The sequence below is a fragment of the Gobio gobio genome (assembly GCF_949357685.1).
Source record: "Gobio gobio genome assembly, chromosome: 16".
In the NCBI taxonomy this organism is placed as follows: domain Eukaryota; kingdom Metazoa; phylum Chordata; class Actinopteri; order Cypriniformes; family Gobionidae; genus Gobio; species Gobio gobio.
In genome coordinates, this window is record NC_137109.1 from 22,445,172 (window position 1) to 22,468,226 (window position 23,055).

Sequence of the window (23,055 nt, forward strand, 5' to 3'; positions counted from 1 at the left end):
GTACCTACTGCATCCTGAAATGTGATGTCAAAGGCAGCAGACCTTAAAAATACATTTCACGCTTTTAAGAGCCCTGAGAAAAAAAAACAGGGCACTGCTTACATATGTTGTTTCCAAAAAAAAAAATCTGAATACACGACTGCAATACGGGCGTGAATGCTTTTTTTGGGCCCAGTTACTACATCAACCAGCAGGAACTAACTGAACTAACTGGTCTATGCTAACCAGCTAAATCTGGACCTATTGGAACCGGTAGGTGGCTCGTTAGGTTTTGAACAAGAGCCCTTGATATTGGCACATTCAGTTTAATGAAGCAGCCCAAACTGCCATCAAAGTGACTGTGCACAGCGTGTGTTCTCTTTAAATACTGATGATCCTATCTGCGTGCAGTGTCAGGCCTTTTGAGCTTGTTATAAAACTTGTCTCTCGTTATGTGTTTTTAATGTCGTCGATTTTCTTTTGTGCCGTTTCTCTAGCAACTGCTCAAGCTTCGTGAGGATCTGAAACAGAGAGAGATGGAGCTGGAGAAGAGCTCAGAGGAAAAACAACAGCTCGAAAGCCAGATCCAGAGTCTGAAAGATCGTATTCAAGCTTTCCCCACATCACACACTCTGCCCGTGAGTAACAGATGTCTCTCTCTGTCTGGGGCTCCTGTCTGTGCTTGTGTTGCATCTTTGTTCTTTTAACTCTGTCTGGATTTGGTGTGTTCTGTCTGATGAGGAGGAAGAGGACGAGAACGATAGGAGATGAGATGGCTGTCAGTTAGAGGACAGCGTGTATTAATGAGTCTGTCCTGCTGAACGCTCTCTAGGGAATCAGATCAGAATGAGAATATCTGATTCCCGTTGCTCTAATTAAAATAACATGAGCTCAGGATTACTCTCTGTGTTTGAAACAAAGAAAAACAGTGTGAAATTCTTGCATTAGACTCCCTTGTTTACAGGGAAGCAGCCATTTGAATGCCTTCATCTTAATGCATAAACATTACCGGCATTATTTCAGAGATTTGATGGCAATGATCCAGTTGTGATGTCTGGAAAACAAGTCGAACAAAACTCAACCTTTAATCTATAAGGCTGTCAAATGATTAATCGTGTTTAATCACATCCAAGATAAAAGGTTTACATAATATACTGTATGTGTGTGTACTGTGTATAATTATTATGTATATTTGAATACACACACATACGCATGGAAATATTTAAGACAAATTTTGCATGTATATACTGTATATATATTTATATAATTTATATTCTGTATACTGTATATCAATCTACAAAAAAAATCTTAAATATATATACATGCATGTGTGTATATCTATATACATAATAATTATACACAGTACACACACATATATTATGTAAACACAAACTTTTATTTTGGATGCTAAAATAATATAATATATTAGTGCTGTCAATCAATAAAAAAAATGAACTACGTTAATCACACGTTTTATTATATTAAGTTTTTCATTTATTTTATAATTGTATAATGTATTTCACAGTTAATCTCCAAATTAACCTAGAAAAAAAACCCCATAAAGAAATCTATTTTAATATAAAGACGTATATTTTAAATACTACGGTATCACTGATTAATTATAAGCATTCAACATTACAGTGTAATTGAAAGCTATCCATTTTTTGACATTTATTAGGCTTCAAAAAATATAACAACTTTTAATTTAAGGGAAATTAAAACAATCCTGGCACAGATCTCACGGTGTCTGATTTTACGTTCATATAAGACGTTATTTGACTCATTTAAGACTGCTCTTATAAGGATACCTGACACAACTGACATTTGGCATAATTGTGCATGTTATTATTGGTTAAAGAGAACTAAATTCTGGCGTGCTGTCTGTGAGCATGATACTGGCGTGCGTCTTTCTGCGCATTGTGTGTGTCACATAGATAAGACATTTACAGACAGCGCGTTCTCTTTTGTCTTGTCGCCCTGTGTGTGTGTTTGTTTATGTGATTTATGAGGACACAAATTTGTATAATGACACAGGTATTACACTGGTATTACGACGTAAACATGAAATATAAGGACATTTTATATGTCCTCATATTTAAAATAGCTTAAAAACATACTAAACAATGTTTTATTAAAAATGTAAAAAATGCACAATGTTTCCTGTGATGGGTAGGTTTGGGGGTAGGGGTAGTGTAGAATGTACAGTTTGTACAGTATAAAAACCATTACGCCTATGGAATGTCCTCACTTAGATAGCTAAACAAACCTGTGTGTGTGTGTGTGTGTGTGTATAGAATTTTTATTTTATTTTATTTTTTATAAATATATTCTTTATTTTATATCTGTTTTTGTGGTGTACTAGAATAGGATTTCATGCTTGAATGTTCAAAAATACATTATTTTTCACAGATCGCTAATTGTCTATATGTGTGTGTAATTCTTGATGAATTTGTGCTGACATGCAATGTGTCACATCGGTGTGTTATGCTTGTGATTGTGCGTTATCACATAATCTTGAAAAGCTTTCACAAATGCGCTCGTGTTGATGAGTGGAACCACGCGGAATCTGTAATAACATAACTTCTGCCGATTTTTCCTCAAAAATTTGTGCAGAAAATCCAAAACAATCCTCTTGAAGGTTTTAGGTCCTCAGTACGATCAGCGCACGTGTTCCCAACAGCGTCAGCAGACACTAATGAAAACTAATGGCACCTCTGCAGCGCCAGCCAACACGCCACACCAGCGGCTACAACAAGCCGCTTTCAATTAACCGCGTGTCACCGCCGCTGTCTTCAACAGAGCTCTTATTCAAGGAAACCCCATGACTGTGTTGCTTAGGGGACCGTTCCCAACAAAAGTGTGAAAAACTGTTCATTTATGTATGAAACTTAGGAAAAGTGACATTTGAAATCAGATTGAGTTTCAAATTTAACTTCCAAAAGGTAACGGCAATCTGAGAAGGCTAAACGATGCACGCCCAAAATTTGATAGCCTGTTATCTTGTACAGACAGATGTTGTTATCGCAGTTTTTCTTATCTGGTACTGTGGAGCGGATCGTTTTAGGTTAAGTTTGGGTTTTATCACCTCCAAGACTAATCATTTTGGAAATGGCTGGTCGGCTACTCATGATTCAAAGCAGGAAGAGAAGGAGAAATGTGTGCATGTGATACAGCAGTTAGTGTGGTTTGATTGGCACTCTGCAGTGGAATTTATCTCGGCACCACTGATCCATGCTGAAGGAGAGTTCAGGGCATCAGCATGTGCACTGATGAATCACCTGAGACAGATTCATTAATGGAAGAAATGAAAATCAATTTTAACGCAGCCATTCCTCCTATAGATCTGTGCCCATCGGTTGTGAGAGCAGTTTATTGTTTTCTGCTAGATGAATGTGTTGCGCATGTCATACATCAGCCTGTACGTGTGCGTCTCAGTGTTTGCTCTTCCGTCTCTTGCTGTGATAAACTTCATTAATATTTTCCCTAGAATCCTAGAGTAACTGTTGTAGACTTTAGTGTGCCGTCCCACATCAGCTCACTGCATTTTTTATTTCACAGTAGTATGATAAAAGACGCAAATGTTCAGTAAATAATAATGTTAATATAAATTGTTTATTTAAATTTTAGTACATTATTGATTAATTACAAGAATCAAATCGAATTATTCTTTCATCAAAGTAATGAAAAAGCAGTGGCCAAAAGTGATGTCCAGCCTGGGCAAATGGACATCTTTACACTTTATTCAAATATTATTAAATATTTTGTAAGCATATTAGTGTCACGGGTGTGTGCAGGCAGGAAGACGAATACAGATGAATCAAATTCAAAATGTAGTTTATTTACAAATACTCTAAAGACAGGTAAACAGGCAATTGCACAACAACTTAACTTAACTTAACTAAGGTACTACATTTGAATTTGAACGAACTTCGCGACCGTTAAAAAAGTACGTTCTATATAGTATGAATGAATGTAGTATGAATGTAATCCGAACGTACTACATCCGCCATGTTGTCATGATCATGTGACCTACCAGCGTCAGTTGCGTCCCATCACCTCCATTCATAAATCGTCTCCCGTGGCCTCATGGGATAGTAAAGTGTCCATCGTATGCATACTTCAGAAACTGGAAGTAGTAGGTCATCCGGGTACTTTTCGCCAACTGTTTTTCGAATACTATGAATTCGGACATACTACTCTGTTGGCGGACTGTTTTTGGCATACTATATAGTAGAGAAGAATATATTTTTAATGAATGACGCACTTAAAGCGACAAATCAGTGGTAGTCTCTGCGCATGCTCTTCGTATTGGTTATAAATATTATTAATATCAATATGGCATCCCAGCAAACATTAGTCAGACAGCAATTGTGTCTCTGGCCAAAAACAGCCGCTGTTGGACAGCATAAATCGGGAAAAATTTTACCATTACATTTCCAAAAAATGCATTCAATATGCTCAACGTACGTCCAGTCAACTTTCGTTTTGGAACAATTTTTCAACCATGACAGGATGTGTCGGAGGAAAATTTTTTCAACGTTCATTAAACGTGTTAGCTGGAATATATAAATATTACGCACACAATAAGGAAAGCCACATAACTTCTCTCCCGCTTTCTCTCATAGCTACACATGCATAAGCCTACCTTTCAGAAGCGCGTGTCGGGCTTTAAAATCATTAGCCATCACCAGCAGTAAAAGTAGTCATCTTTTGTATTCATGTACAGATTTTTTTTCTCTTTTTCATTTTGGGGATATTTTTGCGAGGCGCACCGCACTGCTTTTTTTGGCTGTCCTGTCAATTGAATCGAGGTAACGGTCACCACAACAGAAGGTCCGCTTCTCCATTAATTCGATTGGACAATAGAAAAAAAAACGCAATGACGTCGGGCGCTTTTCTGCTCAGAGCATATATCTCACTGCATCTAAATCTCTCACTGCAAAAACGTGTTCTGTCTGATCGGGGCCCTAGGAGGCTGCTTAGTTCGCCTATAGGCACGCGCCGGCCCTGCTCACATTAAAAATATTTGTACAAATATATTAAAATAATTTCCTTGTATGTTGATGGTATTCTTTTTAGGGTCATTAAAAACAAATATCCTCTCCAGACATCACTTTTGGTCACTACTGTAATTCCTTAGGCTTTTTATTTTTTTTTATCTAGAATATAGATTTCAACGGATGTGCAGCAGGTGTACAATACATACTGTATATTGCCTATTTCAAAATAGCGTTGAATGTGATTAATCTAATCAGATTTTAGAGCTGAAGCTATCTGCTTTATTATACGAACAATTTACATTTTATGAAGAAAATGTAATCTTTGCTTGCCCCTCTAATACTTGCCATTGGCCAGCCAATATTTTCATGATTTTTTTATTATATCCGGGTGCCCCCCAGGGCCCTCTATATGCTGCCATAAGAAAAAAAAAAAGAAAAAAAAGTCTATAATATTCAGCTACCTAGATATGGCTTAGGCCTTTCATGGGATTTGTTAACCTTTTTTATCATACGGTAGCTAGACGAAAATCAGATCACTTATAAAAGTAATAACACGCCTCTTCTCGACAAGCCGCATGATTTGAGATATCTTTCATGCATGTAGCCCAGATGGTGATAATCCAAAGTTTAATATATGGATTTGGGGTTTGTTCAAATCCCTACGCATAAGCAGGAGCAATAACAATAGTGATTCTTGCCTTGGCAAACGCCACTAAATATTCCGTAAGCATCAGGTTGCATTACTAATCTCAGCGGAACGGCCTGAAATGCCTGCCGTCTCTCTGCGATTAGGCTGTGCTTCATTAGAGTTTCATTGAGCAGGACAAATGCGTTGGAGCTTTGCTGCTTATTTGGCATTTAGAGAAATCCATTTGCAAACCTGACCTTCAACTCTCGCCGTGTCAGGCCTGTGTTTCCACTTCCTGCCCTGCGGTCTGTCCCGCATCCTTTAGTTTCCCCGTGTGAACAGTGTGTGTGAGTGTGAGACTGTGACATATTACTTGCTGACAGCTCTCTCATTCTTTTAATTGACTAGCTTGAGACGGGCAACCAGGAGGACAGAGGAAGCGATGAAAGTGCAAATCACGCCAGCGTAAGTGGGAGACGCTGTTCTCCATCTCTGACTCTTGTCAACATCACTGCTCCACATCACACCTCGCTTTGGCACATTCCACGAGTACGGTACACTTTGGTGGGGCGTGGCTTTTAAAAATAAACATTAGAAGCTCAAATCGCACAAAACAATAATGTTTTATGTAGTGAGACATGGATACGTTATGTATTATCTTATATTAAAAATAGCCTTCTATGGAAAATTTTAATGGTGATTTTGGCTTGTTCACTTTTCAATATTGGTCCTACTTTATGTTAGCTGTCCTTAACTACTATGGACTATACAATACACTTATTGTGTACATACATGTTTTTACATTGTACTTATATTTGAAAATTCCTGCATATAATTACATCTATAATTACACTGTTGACCCTTCCACTACCCCTTAACGCACCCTTAAACCTACACATACCACCACACCTGTCCCTAAACTTACCCGTATCCCACCTTGATAGCTGCAATACAATATGAACACAATAAGTACATTGTACTTATTTTATGATGTAAGTACATAGTAGTTAAAGACACCTAATATAAAGCGTGACCTCAATATTATATGCACTGCTGTTTGTTTTTTTGACAAAAAAAGTCTCTTATGCTCACTAAGGATGCATTTATATGATCAAAAAATATAGTAAAACCAATAATATTGTGAAATATGATTGCAATCTAAAATAACTGTTTTCTATTTTCATATGTTTTAAAACGTCTGATCAAAGCTGAGTTTTCAGCATCATTACTCCAGTCTTCAGTGTCACATGATCCTTCAGAAACCATTCTAATATGCTGATTTTTTGCTCAAGAAAAAATTCGGTAACACTTTACAATACGGGTGCACTAATATGCATTAATTCATGCTAAACTAATGCACAGATAATCATGAGTTAATGTATGACTCATGAAGAACTAAACCATTTATGAATGATTTCTGCATCATCAACTGATGAAGATTCTATATGATTAATAGATTAAGTAATATATGAATTGTTATTAGATAAATGTGTCATATCGTATTAATTCCCTAATAACATTATTATATTAACTAATGTAAATTCATGTGAATTACCACAATGGATTACGCATCATCAACTGATGAACATTTTATATGATTAATAGATTAAGTAATATATGAATTGCTATTAATTAAATATGACATCATGTATTAATTCCCTAATAACATATTATATGTAAGGGATAAAGTACATCTAGCCGGTTGTTATCGCATAAAAAACCCAGACAGAGTTATCAGGACTTGCGTCACTCTGTCAGGGTTTATTCTGCGATAACAACCGGCTGGATGTACATTATCCCGCTTATTACACAGCTACTTGTCTCAGGTAAATTAGACACGAAATATTGTCTTGAATATAAATATTTTATTAGCTCTTTCGCAAAGTTTCCGCAAAGAAAAACAATTCCAAACTGCTTTAAGCCTTTATCTTTTGCTGAAAAGATTTGTTTTTACTATACATGTTGAAATTAATGCTGAAAGGGATATAAATGAAAATTAGCCCATGATTTACTCACCCTCAAGTCATTCTAGGGTTATATTAAAAAAGTCCTGGCTAATCCAAGCTTTATAATAGGAGTAATAGTTGCTCTGTTTTTGAAGTCCATAAAAAAATGCAGCTGTCCGTCAAATAGCGTGCTCCACACAGCTCTGGGAGGGTTAATAAAGGCCTTCTGAAGCGAATTGATGCGTTTGTGTAAGAAAAATATCCATATTTAAAACTTTATAAAGTAAAGTTCCGGCCTAAGTGTTTTTCAGTCACAAGATGGCGCCAGGCAGTCGACAGCGGAGTGACACGTTAAGCATAGTAGTACCGGTCAAGATAACTCGTAGTACCCGGATGACCGGTGTGTTATTTACTTTGGCGGTTGTTATCTGGGAATAACATACCGCTGGAATGCGCGATTGACCAATCAGAATCAAGTATTCCACAGAGCCGTGTAATAATAACTAATAATGTAAATGAATGTGTTAATTACCACAATGGATCGAAGCCATTCATTTCAACTTCCAGTTGTCCACTTTAATTAATCATTAGGTAATGATTTGCAAAGGTATCATTATGTTATGACTTTACTTGTTGAGGCACATGACTATTAACTAATTGTTAAGGGGCTTTTGAATTAATTTTGAATTAGCTAGTTAACAGTCATGTGCCTTTAACAAGTCATAACATAATGATACCTTTGCAAATCATTAGCTGATGATTAATTAAAGCAGACAACTGGAAGTAGAAATGCATGGCTTTGACCCATTGTGGTAATTCACATGAATTTACATTATTAGTTAATATAATAATGTTATTAGGGAATTAATACAATATGACACATTTATCTAATAACAATTCATATATTACTTAATCTATTAATCATATAGAATCTTCATCAGTTGATGATGCAGAAATCACTCATAAATGGTTTAGTTCTTCATGAGTCATACATTAACTCATGATTATCTGTGCATTAGTTAAGCATAAATTAAGGCATATCAGTGCAGCCGTATTGTAAAGTTTTACCAGCATTTCTTCTTATTATTATTAATGTTGAAAACAGATGTGCTGCTTGATATTTTTTGTGAAAACCATGACAATATTTTTTTTCAGGTTTCTTTGATAAATAGAAATGTCAAAAGAACAGCATTTTTTAAATAAATATTTTTTAAAATATGTCTGTACTGTCACTTTTGATTAATTTAACGTATTCTTGCTATTCCTTTATTTTCTTTTTTAAATTTTACTGTCACCAAACTTTTGAACAGTATTGTATATACTTTTGTTATATTTATTCTATTTAATAAAATATGTTTATTTAATGTATTTTTTTATTTAATGCTTACAAAATCAGAAAAATAAGATTTAAACTTGTGATTAGACGTCCTAAATGCTGCTGAGAGGGTTGCAGAAATTGCAAACTACAGAAAATAATTATAAAATAAAAAAGGCTCATGTAATGTTACAGTAAGTTTGACCTCCTGATGTTGACGACGGAAGGTTAAGCTCCTTTCACTTAACCCTAACTTGCTGAAAAAATAGCTGCAGGCCCTATTTTGCACCCTATTCGTGGAAAGTGCCTATTAGTCTGCTCTTCTCCAGACTTTTGTTCCTTCCATTGTTGTTCTGTTGTTCTTTCCCTCTACATTTTCATTTCAGTGCAGCGCAACCCTCTTCCGTTGTCCCATTTCCCCTCCTCCATCCTTTCGCAGAACATGACAGATCATTACAGGCCAATCGAGCGCAGGAGAACTTTATTTGTCGCGGGATAAATCACTCTGACACAACTGGGCGAAGAGATTGCAGCACTGTCAGAGGGCCGGGGTAATGAGGGGGGGGGGGGGGGGGGGGGCAGAGGACCTGTGAGAAGAAAACAACTTTCTTTTTTGTTGTTATTTCCTGTCATAGGAGGCGGCAGCATTGGCTGTGGTGTCCTGCAGCCAGGAGAAGGAGAGCCTGCCGGAGAAGGGTCCTCCCAGCCCAGTGAAGTCAGAGAGAGAGGCTCTGCTCGTGGGTAAGTGTCAAAGGGCCGCACAACCACCAACTGGAAGCTGTTTTTCACACTTTATCTAATCAAGCATAAGACTGTAAAAAAAAAAAAAAAACTCTTCTCATTATTTCCATCATCCACAGCTATCTCTACTAGGGTGCAGGTGTTAATTGCCTGACCAAATGGGCCTCAAATGAGTCACCTCGGATGCTTTTTAATGAGGAACTTTAACATGTCATCCACAGCACAGCCAGAAAGAGTGTGCATGCGTATGTGAGTGTGTGTGTGTGAGAGAGAGAGAGAGGAATGTGCCAAAATTGAGGGCCAAAAACTCTGTCTAGGTAGACAGCTCGCTTTATTTTGAGAAACAGCCAGAAAGGAAGAAATAATTGACTCTGGACTGTTGAATTATTAAAAATGAATGCACACCCTGAGGTGGTAATGTGGCCTCAAAGTGGAGGGGTGGTTACACCTGTGATTTTTTTATATTTCAATAATCCAGAGTCCAATAATCCACTTATCACATGTACATTTGTTTATGGCAAAATATTTTTCAGATTTTTAGAATGAGAAATGATATCCATAAGAGGAAGATAGAATCCAGATGTGAATGTGTGTCATAAAGAACAGCCAGCATTCTCTGCATGTGTAATCGTCTTGCCACTGCACATTTGGCATAGTTGTCTAGGATTTTATTTGTATTTTATTTGGCTTATTTGCCAGTCCAGTGACCGGAAAGAGTGCTGATCGTGTTGTTGTCCGGTACATTGCTCTCTGATGAAGAAAGCAGCTTCAGTAAGCCCTAGTGGAGTATCTGCTGGTTAGCTTTCCACGAGCTCTCCCTCAGCCTCTTTCGTTCCATCAGATCCGTTTTAGCTCATGCGGTGTTCGAGGAGGAGCTCCTGTCAGGACTTAGGGAGAAGAGACCATCCCTGCATTCAGACTTAACGAAATGTGCATTGTGATAGTGCTTCCTTGTAGCAAATCAAATGTGTTTTGGAAAGCAGAGAGAAGCCACATATTATATGTGACCCGTGCTGGCTAAATGAGTCGGAATGCGATTTTGAGGTTTTCACAAAAAAATTTGATTGGGGTTAGGTGTCTTGCTCAAGGGCACCTCAGTCGTGGGTATTGACGGTGGAAGAGAGCGCTGTTCATTCACTCCCCCCACTTATATTTTGTCGTAAGATTTATAGCTTATATATTTTTTTTTAACAAATAAAGGGCATTTAAGTATAATTCTAAAATTGTCCACTTTCAGATTGTGGTACATGTGTCTTTTATAAACATAATGTTTTTTATAAATGAAAATATTTTATATTCATATTTTATGATGAACAGACTGAAGCAGCCTATAGGTGTCTTAGGTGTGTCATTTTTTTTAGAAAAATCATGTTAAAATTTATCAAATTGATACACCAGGCTTTTGAGGAATGTTCATTTGCCTATAATCGCATTGCATTATAGGGTTATTGAGAAATATAGAGTGACAACTGATATTGACAGTGCCCTCCATTAATATTGGCACTCTTGGTAAATATGAGCAAAGGCGGCTGTGAAAATAAATCTGCATAGTTTATTCTTTGAATCTGTCATTCTGAAAATCCTTTAATTGAAGTAAAACAATTTAAAGTGTGTGTGTGTGTGTGTGTGTGTGTGTGTGTGTGTGTGTGTGTGTGTGTGTGTGTGTGTGTGTGTGTGTGTGTGTGTGTGTGTGTGTGTGTGTGTGTGTGTGTGTGTGTGTGTGTGTGTGTGTGTGTGTGTGTGTGTGTGTGTGTGTGTGTGTGTGTGTGTGTGTGTGTGTGTTGGGGGGGGGGACTCGCATTATGAAATGAATGTTTTTCTCCAATGCATGTTGGCAACAATTATTGACACCCCTACATATTCTTATGAGTAAAATATCTCTGAAGTATATTCCTATTCATATTTACGTTTTTTAGCACACCAGGGTGACTAGAAGCATGACATTGTACAGCCAATGACTTCCTGTCCCACGGGAGTATAAATATGAGGAAACACAAAGTCTGGGTCATTCATCAGATTGAGTAAAACCAAAGAATATAGTTCTGATGTGCAGCAAAATACTGTTGAGATTCACAGAATAGAAAGTGGCTGTAAGAAAATATCTAAAGCATTGAAAATCCCCATTTCCACCATCAGGCAATAATTAAGAAGTTCCAATCAGGAGAGTTTGAGTGGACAAAGACTCTCCAAGGATCACAGCTGGAAAATTGCAGAGATTAGTGGAGTCTTGGGGTCAGAAAACCCCCCAAAAATTATCCAAAAGCACCTACATCGCCACAAGTTATTTGGGAGGATTTCAAGAAAAATCCTCCTCGCTCGTCCAAAAACAAACTCCAGCATTTTCAGTTGTCAGACACGACTGGAACTTCAGATGGGACCTGGTTTTGTGGTCACATGAAACTATAAAAGAGCTCTTTGGCAGCAAAGCCACCCAATGGGTTTGGTGCAAACAGGGATAAAAAGTACCCCATGCCCATGGTTAAATACTGCTGGATCTTTAATGTTGTGGTCCTATTTTTTGCTGGAGGTCCTGGACATTAACAAATACCTGAATTCTAGCAAATACCAACAGATACTAAATCAAAACCTAGCGGCTTCTGCTAGAAATCTTATAATGGGCCGTGGTTGGATCTTCCATCAGAACAATGATCCAAAACATCAAAATCAACACAAAAATGTGTCACTGAGTACGGAATGAAGCTTCTGCCATGACCGTCCCAGTTCCCTGACCTGAACCCTATAGAGAATGAGTGACTGAACTGAAGAGAAGCAGCACCAACATGGATCTGTGAATCTGGAGAGATTCTGTATGGAGGAAGGGTCTCTGATCTCTTGTCAGGTGTTCTCCAAACTCATCAGGCATTATAGAAGAAGACTCAGAGCTGTTATCTTGGGAAAAGGAGGTTGCGATAATTGGATGCCAAAAATTGTGGCCAACATGAAGTAGAGAAAAATTTTTATTTCATAATGAGATTTTCCCCCCACTCAAGTGTTTTACTTCAATGAAAGGTTAGAATTGTGTGAAGATTTGAATGAAAGATCAAAGGATAAACAATGCAGATTTATTTCCACAGCCTCCTTTGCTCATATTTACCAGGGGTTCATCTTCATCTTTTGGCCATATAAATATTAGCAACTGCACCAAATTGCATAGTTTTGCTCAGTTTGGGCCCCTGGATCAATTTGAGCTCTGAATAAAGTCTGAGATGCATATGCACCTCTATCATTCTATATATGCCATAAAAGCCTGACTTATCAAATATGATACTCAACTTCTTGAGTATTATGTACAGGGTTAAAAATCCCAGGCATTTCTGGGTAAGAGTGGTGAGACTTCTGTTCAGGGTTCAGTTTTCCCCTATTGACCACTATCCATCATGGAATCCTAATAATCCCCATTTAATTGGCAACATTAGTCTGCTCTCCCCTGCACTGATAGCTGGTGTGTCAGTAGGTCCTGAAAAAACACTGCGTAAATCTAAGTAATTACTACTGTTCCAAGCCCATTTGACTTTATTTTAGTTAAACAAGGAAATTAATGAATGAAACAAAATGATCAAATCATTAAATTGTGGATAGGAATTCTTCATTTGTGACCACTATATCTTTTGTTTTTCTTCCAAATGTTGTGCATTTGACTCTTGCACTATTTTGCCCTTATTCTCAAGCTGTGTAAAAGTTTCGTCTGAGGAACAGACTGAAATCCGAGCCAATATCTGCTGAAGATCTTCCTCTTCGCTGTAGCTACACTCCAACCAGTTCCTTTTGGCACCACTGACGTCATACCGGGTGCAAACCATATTCACGCAACACATTGTATATATGCAAATGAGAGTTGAGAGCTGCATAAGAGGGCATTTTCATTGACTAATGTCATTTGGCTTCATATATGAAATTGTATGAACCACTTCCATGTTGATTTTTGTCATCACTGTTAATCTGCTGTTTGGAATGACATGAGGTTGAGAGGAAGAAGAAAAATAGATTTTTGGATGAAGTAGCCTACCCAGCGTAGCTGCCAGCTCAGGGTGTTTGTTTAAGCACATACAGCATTATATCTTCTAGCAGATGTGCATTAATTAGTGAAGCATTGCATTACATTATGAAAGGTCCATTTTCTTTCACCTTACAATGTTTGGCTTTAGATCAATGTGTGTAAATGGAAAGGTATAGTAATCCAAACACACTGCAATGAAACATGTATAATATATAAACTATGTCTACAGTCCATCAAGACTAATGGAATATTGACTTTGCGGCACCTGTGCGTTTCTCTCTGGAGAGCTGCTTTGCTTCCCTGATCATACCGTAATGCATTCAGAAATAATTGAGTTATTCTCAATCACATTCAAGCCAGAAGTGCTAATAGCAGCTGTTATTGTTATTCCATATGTTTGAGTGTGTGAATGAAGCACTCAGCAGGCCGAAGAACAACCTTGATTACGCCAAACAGCATCAAAACTCCAATTAAACACTTATAATCATTCAGAAAGTTCAAGAGGCAGAGTTATGCGATGAGGACATCCACTTCAGGGAAAACACCTCAAGTACTTGGAATTTGCAAATCAGCGCTTGGAAATATCAGTTGCTGAGCAGTAGTGCTCTGTTCCAAAACCAAGCGAGCTGCCTACATAGACGCCATTTTAAGGCCTCATAGGCACGCTCTCGTCTTCTGATATCTCATTTGGGCCAAGATCTGAGGCAGCACTGTATCCTGTGCTAAATATCAACAAATATAATGTGTAAAACAATCAGTTTTGAAATAGATTCAACAGCTTTCGCTGCTAATTTTTGTTATTAAATTAATATTTATATAATTAAATATATTAACATAAGTACACTTCATTTATGTATATTTCGTAATATTTTTTTTTTTTTAAATATATACAAATTAATATATTTATTTGTAGACAGTACATATATTTAATGCTATACATTTATTTACAGTGGTATAATATATTTATAAATGTGATAAATTAGGGCTGTCAAAAATAACTGTCTATTTCTGTGATTAATACTTTCTATTTAGTGTGTTAAAATATTCATAATGTTTTAACTAGTCATTTTCTTATTGTGAAAATGAAAGCGCAAAATAAACCTGGTGGTGGGAAAAATGAACTGACCGCTCTCATTCAAACAGAGAGAGCTGATATTGCCAGAGACAGAGACAGGAACATCACTATATTACTATATACAACACACAGCTAAATGTGACATTTATTATAATGGGTTTATTTGAAGATTGTTAAAAGTTCACTAGTTGTTATAATTTTTTTAAGCCTAAAACATTTTTCAATTATACTGTAAGTGAGCTCAATGTGCTGCAACTGAAGAAAACACATGCAAATAGAAAAAACACCAGCATCATCACTTCATGACAGCACGTTCTGCAAATACAGAAACGCGCTGCAAATACTATAATAAGGTCACCTTTCTGGTCATTGACGACACCACTGACGAGTATTGAACAATAAGCAGTCCCAGACAGGTTCAACACTTGTTTGGGTGTCTGTATTTGTTTGCATTGTGAGTATTTACAGCACGTGTTGTCAAACTGATGAAGATGTTTTCTTCATTTGCAGCATGTTAAGTGAAAAAATCCATTTAATAGAGACATCAGTAGCATGACTGTTATAAGTGATATTCTCCTTTATTCATAGCAAGGCCGTAACCATGTCTTGAACATTGGTGGGGAACAATTTCTTTTATTTTTATAAAGCATAAAGAAACAGAACAGTGAACTAAATTCTAGGTCTAATTCTAGTTGGGAAATAATAATTTAATAAATTATATTTGCATTAATTTGCATCAAATATATCATTAGTCTCAAGCCGCTGTTAATATCTGAATTCCTTAGTGGTCTGGTGGTAGAATTTTTGTAAGCCGTCTCAAAGGTTACAGGTTCTAATCCGCCCTCATATAGTTTTTTTTTTTCTTCATTAAAATCAAAGATGTTCAATGCTTGTATATTAAGAGCATGGGCACGTTTGTGTGCATTTTGTTTTGTGATTTCACCGGAGAGAATAGAGTCCCCGCAATGGCATTAAGCGATAGATTGACTGTGAATGGGCCAAAATAGTAAACCCCGCCTACTTTGATTTTATTGGCTATCTCAATCATTTTGACATTGACGAGCGTCGTTAGACCTGAGACAGACCAGACTAAAAAAGTTACTTTTTTTGTCTTCCTAACATACAGAGCGCTGGCTAATGAAGTGCAGGAGAGCAGTGCAAGAATTTCAAATATTGTGGGGGGACAATTTGGCTATTTCTAATTATTTGCGGGGACTTGTCCCCCTCAATGTCTATGGTGGTTACGGCCCTGATTCATAGTACTTAGTAAAATATGGCTTAAAAGCTGGCAGCTTCTAAAAGGTTTTGGAACCAATTTGAGGTTTATACTGTATGGATCAGTGGTTCATCTTTGGCTTTGCTTCCACAGGAATCATCTCAACGTTTCTTCACGTCCATCCTTTTGGAGCCAGCATTGAATATATCTGCTCCTATTTACAGCGGTTGGACACTAAGGTATGAAACACACATACATACAGAAAATGTCACTATTCATTTTAAGTTTAATTAATTATGATTTTAGTTTTTATTTATCTTCAGACGTTGTATTTCTTGTAGCATCATTAGCCATTCCATCTTACTATGATTACTGATACTACACCTCAGCAGAAACTGCACCATAAAATAATACCATCAGAGTTTAAAGTGCCCCTATTATAAAGTTCTTAATTTAGAGTGCATTCGCAACGCTGAAAATAACATCTTCTCGACATGTCGACAACACCAACCAAACTCTTCCAGGCCTCAACTACAATTACAGTGTTTACGGGTCAAAGCAGATGTTGTTCGCGAGCAGCCAATGAACACCATAGGCTGGCATTATGCAAATGTGTTACATTGATACATAGGTATGTAACAAGAAGTGAGACTGGAATTATTGACAACTCGTATCAGGCAGTTCAGGATCTTTTTTTTTTTTTCTGAGACAATAACTCTATTTATTGTGCACTTTAATCTTTAAAACTATGCAGACCTTTTACATTCACAAGCAGCCATATTACATTTGATTTTTAGTTTTTTTTTTTAAATGATATTATTTTTTTAGTTTTGATCGTCATAAAAGTTTTAATTGACGATTTAAATTTTAAATTGCTACTCACTCTAACTGATTGTATTTACTGCTTTTCACAGCACCTGTGCACACACACACACACACACACACACACACACACACACACACAGACTGTGTATGGCGGTCTGCTTACATTCTAATGTTCTGCTGAGTAAACAGCCCTTGAGCAGACAGAAAGTGCTCAGGGTGTACTCACACACACAGCAGGACCACACACACATTTCCTATATGTGTGTGTGTGTTTTCATCTTCCGGTTCTCAAATACAGTCCTCAAGCTTTTCCTGCCAAAATGTTTAATCCTGAAATAAAACGCTCATCTTACTATAGCGCAGTGGTGATTACCTTTTATTTTCCTTCATCTCTCCGGCTTTATCTCTCTCTCGCGCTCTCCTTTTGCTGTCACACAGTGACTAATTTACACTTACAGATGGAGGGTGAAAATGAGGCTCTATATCTTTTCAGTTATGAGTTGAAGCCCTCCGGCTGTCAGTGCCCACGCTCTCCCTCTCCGCAGCGCACACTTGCCTTCATATCTTCATCAACACTCACTAAAAACAATGCACTCCTGTGGGAGGGTTTAATTGATAAACCGCCATTCACGTCGCCCTGCCTGGCACTCGATAAGCTGGTGCAAGTGGGTTTCGCGATCCTGTAAAGAACACAATTCATGTCGCATGTGAGTTTTGAGATTCATGTTTCGCTTGTATAAAGTGGGGTACAAAAATATGAGACCACATAAAAAATCTGGCAAATGTCAAATGAAATATTTAAGATTCTGCACTATTTCTAGGTCAGTGATCAAACAAGTACTTTTTTGACATTGATCATTTGGCTCTTTGGACTGATGGCCAAATGTTCTTACTCTCAATAAAGGTCTAGAATGATTTTTTTAAATCATACTGGAGAAAATGAACATCAGGTTTTACACACACTTGATTTTAAGGTGTCCTTGTTAGTGTAATTGTGCATTTAAGTACTGAGTAAAATAATATTACTATAGAGTTATGGTTAAGATTAGGGCTAGTTGCATGTAATTATGCATAATTTATAGTTATTTAACTACATGTAATGTGTAACATGGACTTGTGGAGTTCAAACCAAAAATACTCAGAGATGAATCATTCATTTATAATTAAAGTTTTCATTCAATTTGTAAAGATAATACAATATAACATAATTTGTAAAGAAACATGAGTATTAAAGGTTTATTTCAAGTTAAGCTCAATCTAGTCTCAGCCGCAGACATCACGCAGGACGTGCGGACGCCTGATACATAGGACAGACAAAATTGGAAACACTTCAAGAGTTTTGAAGTCGTCATCAGATTGGTTGAATTCTACAGGATTTCCAGGAAACGTGTGTGTCGCGTTCTTTAACAGTTCACCTGGAAACAGAGCTGTCATGACTCTAAACCCCTTCATGGAAGAAGAAAGCTGTCGTGTTTATATCTGTGACAGTGAGCGCTTTATCAGGATCAACTAAAAGCTGGATTTTCAAAAGTATGTGAGGTTCGCATCACGTTCTTAACCCTTTGGTGCTCTTCGGTCATTTCTGACTGGAAAATTTTCTGTTTTGAAATGTTAAAAATCACTGCTTCATCGGAGTGATATTAAACTTGGTGACTTTTCTAGCATTAGGCATGTAAACACACAAAAAAATCGGGGTCATGATTCGAGCATGCTAATTGGTCGTACAAAAAAAAGTAGCGTTCATTGTCTTTGGTCATAAATGACCGACCATAGGAAATGAATGGGAAATCGGCAAAAACACAAAAGTTCTCTGAATATTTGTGTGTACAATCTACAATTTGGCCACAATGCTGAAAAAAGTACACAGCAGTAAAGGGGTGACACTCTAAAACATCAAGAGTGTGATATTGACACATCCACTCTCACACACACACGCACACTTATACACACACACCTATGAAAAACTGAACCTATGAACCACATTTAGAATTAAAAATTACAGCTTCATCAGAATGATATGAAACTTTGTGACTTAGTGACTAGCATTAGGTATGTAAACACACACAAAAATTGAGGGCATGATTCCAGCATGCTAAGTGGTCGTAAAAAAAATTCTCCCACTTGTGCTCTTGAATGAAAAATGACCACCATAGGAAATTAATGGGAATTCTGCAAAAAACACAAATTCACAGAAAAAATCTATATTTCTAAAAAAAAAAATCTAAAACTTTATAATAAATAGTCTTTGAGATTTTTTAAATATATATTCAAATCCATCAACAACAACAAAAAATCACTAAATGTGTTCAAAAGAGAACTAGGGAATTCTCAAGCCTCTCCATAGAGACCTCTAATGATTGCTTAAATAATTCCAAAAGAGGGCGCTAATCTGCCTTCAAATTTTTTTTTATTGTCTCTATTTTAACCTGAAATACTGCAATAATGAAAAAATATATATATACAAAAAAAAAAATTGGTATAATTTTCAATGGGAAAAATAGACCATAATTATTGCATAAATATTAAAAAATACAATCAAATCATCTCAAAATACTAAATTAAAAAGAGAAAATATTATTGAAGAAAAATAAATTGCATTGGTCATGTGCACTTATGACCGGGAAGACAACCAATGCAACCCCTAAACGAAGAGCACCAGAGGGTTAAATTAATAATTTATTAGACCAGTCTGTTATTTTAGGGGCATTGGCTTTACATTTTCACGCCCCTAAACATGACAATGAACTGTGATTGGTTGCTTTGTCAGTCAGACGTCCTCTTGGGCGGTCCTTGACCAATGAAATCTACAATGGAGTCCAGACCTTCTGCCGTCAGTCTGGCTATGCGAGACTAAGCTCAATCAACAGCATTTGTGGTATAACGTTGATAAAATAAAATAATTTCTACTCATCCCTCAATCAATGGTTTCACTTTATTTTGATGGTCCCTTTAACACGTTCCGTTGACTATAAGTAACGTTGCAGCTCTCATTAGAGTGTTAGTCGAGTATTAGTAGACTGGTAGGGTTAGGGTTAGAATAAGTTGACATGTAGTTGCAAAGTTACTTATAGTTAGAATGTCTGTCCATCACAATAAAGAGTCAGCAGATATTAAGCAGACAGTCTACTATCACTCTAATGAAAGTTAGTTGACAAGTAGTTGCAAAGTTGACAGTCGACAGAATGTTAAAAAGAGACCATCAAAATATAGTGTTACCAAATAAACAATAATAATAATAAATGGTGCAGTAAATTGGGCATATATTTTTGAAGGATTTAAAAACATAAATGTGAAACTTATTTTATAATTAAATTAATTAATAAAATGATTTAATAAAACATTTGTTTTATTTGAGCTGTGAAATTGTTCTAGTTATATTTATGGTCATTTGAGAGTTTTAGGAGGTACAATACATTGTAGCTATAAAGTTGCAAAGGTTTTTTTTTTTTTTAAATGTTACAAAAAAAACTAATTTATGAACTATTGAAATGTTTGCAAATCGGCCCCATTTACTTCCATTGTAAGTGGCTCACTCTGACCCAGATTTTTAAATTTAAATAGTTTAAAATTTTTAAATACTAAATTAATTAATCAACATTATACCCCAAAAGCTGTTGATTGAGCATAACCAAATCAAACCGAGCGCAAGTTCGATGATGAAACATTGGAATAATTAGTTAATCAACCCGAACCTCCATCGCAAGGACGACATGAGCAGGACGTTTCTCAGTGATTCGCTACTCAGTTTGAGGTACATCATGAGATGTTTCATCTGTAATTCCTCACCATCAGCATTAACAAGAGTATGACCATCAACAAACCCATGTGTATATTTCTGAATTAAGCCGCGTTTCCACCGCAGGAACTTTCCCCAGGAACTAGGAACTTTGGGGTGGTACTTGGTGTGTTTCGACCATAGGAACCAGGGTCTAAATGAAGTTCCGGGTAAATATTTCCCCCTCCGAAAGTCCCTGCTCGCGAGGTAGTACTATTTAAAAGTTCAGGAACTTTCGGGGGTGGGACTTGGGCGCTGAACATGCTGATTGGTTGAGCTCATGCAGCATTTTATTTCAACCAGCATTTTTAAAAGTCTTTTGCGAGGTTCGTTCTGCGCTCAGTAAATATCAGTCTTGCTCTTTCTGTCCGATGGCGCACGTTCGTCTCAGCCATCCCACGGTCAATGTCCGTAATAGCTGATAATAACATACGTTGTCTTATTTTAAATCTAGCTTTACGAGCTTTATAAGCAGAATACGCTTTAGTATCAGTTCTCGTCTCTTTTCTGCAGTTTTGTTAATTACCTCTTTAGTAAAGCAATACATAACCAGCAAAAGCAGCACAGCTTGAATCTCCTCCATACTTGTTATTGTTGCAGACACCGTCGCGCAAAAATGATCACTGTCCGTCGGTGACTGGGAGGAGCAGTTGCGCGCAGTCCTACATCACCGGCCTAATCTTCACGGTACTTTAGACCGCAGTGGAAACGCAGTCAGTAGCAGATCTGGGGGGAAAAAAGTTCCTGATACAAATTGTTCCGGGTAATTTCGGTGGAATCGGGGCTTTATTGAGGTGAACATGCGGGACCTGTATCAATAACAGCGCATATGTTAGTCCTGCACTAACGTTAATGACTGACGTAACGTTTGTAAAACAAATCTTGCTCCATCCTTTATCTTTACTCAAATAAGTAAGAACGACAGCCATTCTGCATTAATAGACACAATTTTATGTAATAGTGTCCCACAGCTGCTTAGCAGAAGTATTTCAGTAAGACATAATGACATGAGTTAGCCGGAAACTTACACAATATAAAAACAAAACCATGTATTTTGAACACAGGTAGAAAATATATACATCAATAATTATTCATACTTACAGGTTGTGATTCTGAGGAGCAACTGGTCCTAATAAACTAAGAGCAAGCGTTTGGGAATCCCTCGTTGAAATTTGAGAAGTAGTCGTCAGTGAAATGACGTTTGAGGGCGGGTCAAGTTGCATTATGCAAACGTCTTTCTAGTGATGTAGAACCGTCGCACAGTGAAATTCGAAATACAACCGACTCGTATAGGCGGTTCAGAGTCGATTCTTTCTTTTGGGAGACAATAACTTTATCTATCGTGCACTTTCGACTTTACAACTTTGCAGAATGTTTACATTCACAAACAGACAAATTACACACTGCATAAAAGGGAATATTTGAAAAACCATAATAGTGCACTTTAAATGAGAAAACTGCACACATTTTCACTAGTAGTCTCAAAGCTGTACATGCAGTTTGGAGCATCCTAATCGTTGATGTTCTTGTTGTTTCAGATCAGTACCACAGAAGTGGAGACTCTTTTGGGTCGGCTGCCCTGCACGTTCAAGCAGGAGTTGACGGGTGTCGGGGCTAGTTTGGAGAAACGCTGGAAGTTCTGTGGGTTTGAGGGCATTAAGTCGGCGTAGAGACACGGGTTGGGCTTCGCGCTAGAAAACAAAATGACAGATGGATCGGGGGGGTTACAACCAATCACCTGCCAGCTCTCCGTGTCCATCCACCCAGCCCCGTGGGATTTAAATGTGGAAATCTCAGAAAAAACTTGGAGACCTGGAGAACCTCAAGACTTTGGTGTGTGTGTAGTATGTTTTAGTATGTGTACACACGAGCACATGGCGGAGTGTGTGTACGTGCACCATGCGCTCGTACCACACGACGTGACTCTGAGCTGCTGCGGCGACGGAAAACTCATCGGGTAAAAATCAGGGTTTGCTGAACCGAGGACTTGAACTGTCAACATACGTTTTCTCGTTTCACCTCTAATTTGTAAAAAAAGAAAAACCTTATAAATAACATGGATATATTTCTTTTCTCTTCTGTATAGGCTGCAGAAAAGTTGCATAGAATCTTTTGTTCACATATACTGTAAATGTTTGAATAACTTACTATTTTTAAATAAAAAAACAACAGCAAAAATCTGCTCCCAGACTAATTTATTAGTTTATCTAGGCCAGTGCTTCTAAAATCTGCAAAAGCTCAACTTTCAGCATATCTGCTAATTAAAAGAGGAATCGTGGGATAAGGATACGCCTTTAGAAGACATTTCCTCTCACTTCGGCTGCATTTATGCCACACACGTCCTTTCAAAGCTTCTGGCTTTTCCTGCTTAAGCTGGTGACCACAGTAGTCTTAAGCTCTTCTGTGTCCCCAAGCGATCTGAGTCGATCTGCTGTGTTTTCCCATCTCTAATGGTTCGTTTTCTTTCATCTGATTCTTTTTTTATATATATGGACTTGTTTTATAATCACTTGCAGTTGACTGGTAACCAGGCAAAGCAGCTGTGAATGTGTGGAGCA

The 23,055-nt window shown here is 37.2% G+C and overlaps 1 protein-coding gene across 10 annotated transcripts in view; it reads left to right on the plus strand.

The window, feature by feature from the left end:
* enox2 (ecto-NOX disulfide-thiol exchanger 2) overlaps positions 1-22,680 on the plus strand; it is a 356,101-nt gene extending 333,421 nt beyond the window's left edge. For all 10 annotated transcript variants that reach the window (XM_079839859.1, XM_079839851.1, XM_079839860.1 and 7 more), the window contains 5 exons: positions 477-617; positions 6,016-6,072; positions 9,504-9,609; positions 16,051-16,136; positions 22,036-22,680. In XM_079839859.1, coding sequence (XP_079695985.1) covers positions 477-617; positions 6,016-6,072; positions 9,504-9,609; positions 16,051-16,136; positions 22,036-22,167 — 522 coding nt within the window. In that variant the 3' untranslated portion in view covers positions 22,168-22,680. The remainder of the gene's footprint in view (positions 1-476; positions 618-6,015; positions 6,073-9,503; positions 9,610-16,050; positions 16,137-22,035) is intronic.
* The last annotated feature ends 375 nt before the right edge of the window (positions 22,681-23,055 follow it).